At 39.8% G+C, this 5,610-nt stretch overlaps 1 protein-coding gene and 1 long non-coding RNA gene across 3 annotated transcripts in view; one reads left to right on the top strand and one right to left on the bottom strand.

Annotated features, from left to right (window-relative positions):
* LOC104787488 lies at positions 8-550 on the top strand. The gene is made up of 2 exons (XR_767940.2): positions 8-172; positions 246-550. It is a non-coding gene; the product is annotated as an uncharacterized LOC104787488 (long non-coding RNA).
* Positions 714-5,610, bottom strand: part of LOC104787487 (putative WEB family protein At1g65010, chloroplastic) — a 5,637-nt gene continuing 740 nt past the window's right edge. The window contains exons 2-4 of one of the 2 annotated variants that reach the window (XM_010513084.2): positions 5,500-5,590; positions 4,984-5,179; positions 714-4,767 (exon numbers count right to left, since the gene is read on the bottom strand). In XM_010513084.2, coding sequence (XP_010511386.1) covers positions 937-4,767; positions 4,984-5,179; positions 5,500-5,516 — 4,044 coding nt within the window. In that variant the 5' untranslated portion in view covers positions 5,517-5,590 and the 3' untranslated portion in view covers positions 714-936. Of the gene's footprint in view, positions 4,768-4,983; positions 5,180-5,499 lie in introns of both variants that reach the window. The other variant, XM_010513083.1, reaches the window with a different exon arrangement.

Genomic DNA, 5,610 nt, shown 5'->3' with positions numbered 1-5,610 from the left:
TTTTCATAAAACGTTGATTATGCTTGCAGGGTGGAGCTTAAAAGTAGCAAAATTGTGTTAGGGGAGTTCCTCGAGTTTAAAGGAAAGCAGGAAGATACCCTGGCTTTAAGAAATATCAAAAGATCAAAAGTCGACCATGTCTCTATTCAGAAAACAAGCATGTTTGGATTAGGTAATTTCTCTTTAGAACTTGATTATGTGTTCGCGTGTGGAATTAATTAATTAAATAATGATTTGGGTTGCAGCTCCTTCGAGGTTGCAGGTTCTGTACTCGTATAGGGACTATAGAAGTGAAGGCAGTTCAGGGGCAGAGTCTAAAGAAGTTACCGTCCGGTCGAGCACTGAGGCTCTGTTTCAGCCACGAGAGTCCACAAAGATGAAGAAATTCAAGCTATCGTCTCTCGTCTCCATTTCACTAAGTGCCTAACTATGAAGTGAATTTAATATTTTGCAGCAGCGGAAGGTTGTGTCAATATCTACTATGTTAATTACATTGTCCATGACCGAATTAAGTTATTATTCACAAGAGTATCATCAACCTTTGTATGTCTTCTTATTTTACAATCTACAAAGCCTTACATGAAACGCTTCATTTATTGGAAACTTGGTGGTGTTCACGACACTAATAACTCCAAAAAGAATGTTAGAATAACAAGAAACAACGACAAATCATCTTAATAAGTAACCCTGCTTCTATACAGAAATCTTGCAGATAATAAATGAAATGTTCTTTCTTTGCAGTACGCTAAAACTCACAACAAGAACAACTCAAAAAAATAAAAATAAATAAGAGAACAAGATCAAAGGGGAGTGTCATAGACAATCTAAATCTTGACTTGGAAGCCATGTGAAAGCATAGATCAAATATAGAGCTATACTCTCAGAAATTTTGATACGATAAACATAAACCAAGAAAAGCCCTGTTGCAAAGAGACCCTACTTTTGACTGCTACTGCTTGTACTCTTCTTTTTAAGCAGGTTACCAAATTTCCGGAGCAAAGGTTTCTTCTTCTTCATATGTTGTTCCTTTAACAGCAAATTTCCAGAATCTTCGGTGTGGTCTGTTGAAGAGAAGCCATTGCTATACTGATCCATGTTCTCACTGCCTTCTGCTTTCGACTCAACTTCCTCTTCTACAGAGTCGAGCTCGGTCTCTCTCTCGGGAGATACTTCGCTTTTTTCTATCTTGTAGCTCTCCCACATCTCAGGCTCCACACTGTCTTTATCTACTTTCCCTTCACCTGCAGCTCTGTGAGGTACCCTATGAGTTGTTGCTCTTTCACCCATCAAATGTTTATCAATTGCTTCCATGGGACTTTCTTGTACCAAATGTTCTCTGCTTCTGTGCTGAAAAGGATCAGTCTTTGTCTTTACATCCCCATTCCTAGGACCATTTACTTCGGAAAACTGAACCAAGTCATAATCTTTTCCGATGTTGGTAAGCTCACCGTTTCCAACCTTTGATGATTCTTCCATTTTCTCAAGGCCCGCGGCAGCTTCCCTGCCTTTTAGTTCGGTTTCTTTTTCAAGTAAGCTCTCTTTCAGCTTTGACAACTCCTCTATTTTCTTTGCTGCTAAAGCATCCTGCGTTTTAAGCTCTTGGTTTTCTTGCGTAACTCTTTGAAACTCACTTTCCTTATCAAGCCAACTTTGCTCTAGATGTAGTAACTCATCAATCTTTTTCAAAGACAAAGCCTCCTTGGCCTTGAGCTCCTCGTTTTCATGAAAGACACCCTGCAGTTCGTTCTGCCTATCTATCAAACTCTGTTTAAGATTTGTCAACTCTTCAATCCTCTGGAGGGACGAGGCTGCTTCAGCCTTGAGCTTCTCGTTTTCAACAATTGCAGCCTTGAGCTCTTTTTCTTTGTGAATCAAACTTTGTTTCAGGTCTGACAGCTCGTCTATCGTCTTTAGTGATGAAACCTCCTTGGACTTCAGCTCCTCATTTTCGCAGACAACAGCCTGTAACTCATTCTCTTTAACGAGCAAACTTGCATTAAAATTTGATAACTCTTCTATCCTCATTTGGGCGAGAGAGTCCTTGGATCTAAGGTCCTCCATCTCCACGACCATTCCATGCAACTCATTTTCTTTATTAAGCAGATCCTCTTGCACCTTTGACAACTCCTCAATCTTCTTAAGATAAGCAGTCTCCCTTTCTTTGAGCTCCTCTTTCTCATGAATAGAACTCTGGAGACTGCTTTCTTTTTCAGAGAACATTTCATGCAATTTTGACAACTCCTCCATCTTTCTTAGATACGCAGTCTCTCTTTCTCTCAATTCCTCATTTTCCTGAACAACTGTTTGCAATTTGCTCGCTTTATCAACTAAGCTTTCATTCAATTCTGACAACTCCTCTGTCTTCTTAAGTAATGTAGTCTCTCTTTCTCTGAGCTCCTTACTTTCTTCAGATATTTTCTGCAGATTGGTTACATTATCAGCCAAGGTCCCATTTACCATTGACAATTCCTCAATCTTCTTAAGATAAGCAGCCTCCCTTACTCTGAGATCCTTACTTTCTTGAGCAATGCTTTGCATATTGGCCACATTAACAACCAAACTCTCATTCGTCTTCGACAACTCCTCAATCTTCTTCAAATGAGCAGCCTCCCTTCCTCTGAGCTCCTCAGCCTCTTGACTAATGTGCTGCAGTTTGGTCTCTTTACCAACCAAGCTCTCACTTGCCACTGATAACTCCTCAATCTTCTTAAGATAAACAGTCTCCTTTTCTTTGAGATCCTTACTTTCTTGAACAATGCTTTGCAAATCCGTTAAGTTATCAGCCAGGGTCTCATTCACTACTGATAACTCCTGAATCTTCTTAAGATAAGCAGCTTCCTTTTCTTTGAGATCTGCACTTTCTTGAACAATGCTCTGCAATTTGGTTACGTTATCAACCAAGCTTCCATTCGCCATTGACAACTCCTCAATCTGCTTCATATGAGCGGCCTCCTTTTCTTTTAGCTCTTCAGCTTCTTGAGTTATGCTCTTTAACTTGGTTTCTTTATCAACCAAGCTTTCCTTAACCTTCGACAACTCCTCGATTTTCTCAATTACAGAACCTTCCCATTCTCTGAGGCTGCTGTTCTCCGCCATGACATTCTTTAGCTCATCTTCTTTGTCCAACAAGCTCTCTTTCAGTTTCATGCTTTCAGCTTTTGCTTCTCCAAGTGTTTCCTGTAGATACTTTACCTCCCCTTCAGCTTCTTGGAGATTATTTTTCAGATTGACTTCTTCCTCCTTCTTTGCACATGCATCTTCTTCACTTTCTTTGATCAAATTCACCAGCCTACTTACTTCTTCCTGCAAAGATGAATTTTCTTCTTCTGATTTCTTCACACTGCCCATCAGATGAAGCTCTTTCTGTTCCCACCCAGCCTTAGAGTTCTCGAACTCATTCTGGATGCTATCTATAGCACTTTTCAGACTATCAATTTCAATTCTAGCATCCTCAAGCATTTGCTCATACTTTTCATTTGTCTCCTTTGAAGCCAACTTCAAACTGTCAAACTGGGATTCACAGTGCTTGAACTCCTCTTGACATGCCAAAAACTTCTCCTTTGCTTCCCTCGCTTCAGTAGATGCTTCCTGCAAAGCCAACGTCAAGCTATCCATATCTTTCTTGCTTTTCTCTTCTTCCATCTTACAGCGTTCCAGTTCTATTGAAAGTTCTGTCTTTTCATTCATTAGATTCTGAATATTTGATGTTAGAGTCTTTTCATTGTCCAAGGCCCTAGTTTTTTCCTCTTCGGAGATCTCAAGCTCAGATTTTACTGATTCAACAAGTTTTTCCATTTTAGAAGCTTCTTCTTTTGCGATGCAAACCTGGCGTCCAGATTCCTCAAGATCTGCTCTCTGCGCTTCAACTGTTTTCTCTAGCATCTCAAGCTTTTCTTTTTGTGCAGCATTTTCGGATTTCATCTCATGCAGCACATGATTACATTCAGCCAGCTCCTTCAAAACGGATTCCACAGATTCTGAAGCAGATGTCTTCAATCTATTTGCTTCTTCAACATGTTTTTCAAGATCACGAACCTTGTTCTTCCATTCTTCTGCTAAGCCATTAGCGCAAGATTCAGCCATTTTAGCAGCTTCTAGATCAACGTGAAGCTGTTCAATTGATTGTTCATGCTCCTTCAGACTATTCTCAAGAATACTAACTTTTTCAAGGTCCCCTCTCAACGTTCCAATCTCAGACTTCAGTTTAGACACGATCTCGTTACCTTCAATAGCTTCTTTTTCTTCCTTGGAACCGAGCAATGCCTTTAACCGGCCTAATTCAGAAGAAAGAATCTCAGCCTTCTCAGCATGGATTTCAGCAATCTTCGTCGCTTCCTCAGCATGGCTTAGCGCCTTGTTTTTAGCATCAGCGGTCATAGTCAATTCATGTTTCACCCTCTGAAGTTCTTCTGTGGTAGAGAGGAGAGCTGAGATGTCCAACGCATGCTGACTTCTAATTGACTCTAGCTCGTTCCTTGACGTTGCATCCTTTGTCTGAACAGCTTCAAGTCCAGCCTGTTCCAGTTCAACAGCTCGGAATTTCTCAACCTCGAAACACTCCTCAGCTCGTTTCTGAGCTGCCAATGCCTCTTTGAGTTTCTCATTGGCTTCTTCGACAAGTTTCTCGGATCCTTTAAGATCATCTATGGCTTTAGCTTTATCTTTCTTGAGCAATTCTATTTGCTCATCGGCTTTCTTTAAATCCTCCTGAATCTGACTCAATTGAGCTTGAAGCTCCGACCCTTTCACCAACCGTGAATGCACTTTCTGAAAATGTCAACGAGTTTAACAGATGAGCCTTTTTCACAAACAACAACAAACAAACAGAAGCCCATAGTGTTGCAACATAAAATATATATATATATATATATTATGATATACAGTCATTTCACATGGTGATGAACTCATCTGGTAATCATCAATCTCTTAATATTGCTAAGAAAAAAGATTCATGAATCAGTTGGAGTGGGGTCAGTAACTTGCCTCGGGTGTAGGAATCCTAGAAGGCCGACGATCAGGAGCAGGCTTTGAGTTAACTGTTTGAGGAGAACGATCAAGCGAAAGACGAGTGTTTGGCACGGGGGAAGCCGAATTGCCATCGGATTTAGTAGGAGTAAGTTTACTCAGTCGGGGAGGTGGTGGTGATGGTTTACTACGAGGAGTCTCCATCAACCCAGTTCTGCAGTAAGCATGACCAATAATACAATGTAACATTTAATATCTCAATGAAATGCTTTCAAAATTTATGGATCTTCTTACATTTTTACCAAAACAAGATTATTATAGCAAGTTCCCAAAGTCACAACAAATTTCACCTGACTAAATTCATCTAAGTTCCCAAAATCACAACATTTACTAGACTTAACCAATTTAGGTTTTAAAATCTTCAAGAAACAGATCCAATTGTCAATTCACAGATCATTTGCATCTCTACTAGAGATCATCTCAGATCCAATTGTATTAAAAACAAGATGTGTAAGAAAGGGTAAAAGTACTTACTTGGTTCTAGATGCCATTGTTGTAAGAAATGAGGAGAGATTGAATTAAACTGACAGAAGAAAGAGTGAATGCAGCTAAATTCTCAGCATTGCTACTAGAGAAAAAAAAAAA

This window comes from Camelina sativa, chromosome 5 (genome assembly GCF_000633955.1).
Source record: "Camelina sativa cultivar DH55 chromosome 5, Cs, whole genome shotgun sequence".
Lineage (NCBI taxonomy): Eukaryota > Viridiplantae > Streptophyta > Magnoliopsida > Brassicales > Brassicaceae > Camelina > Camelina sativa.
The sequence above is the reverse complement of the archived record's forward strand: the minus strand, read 5'-3'. Positions and strand labels throughout refer to the sequence as shown.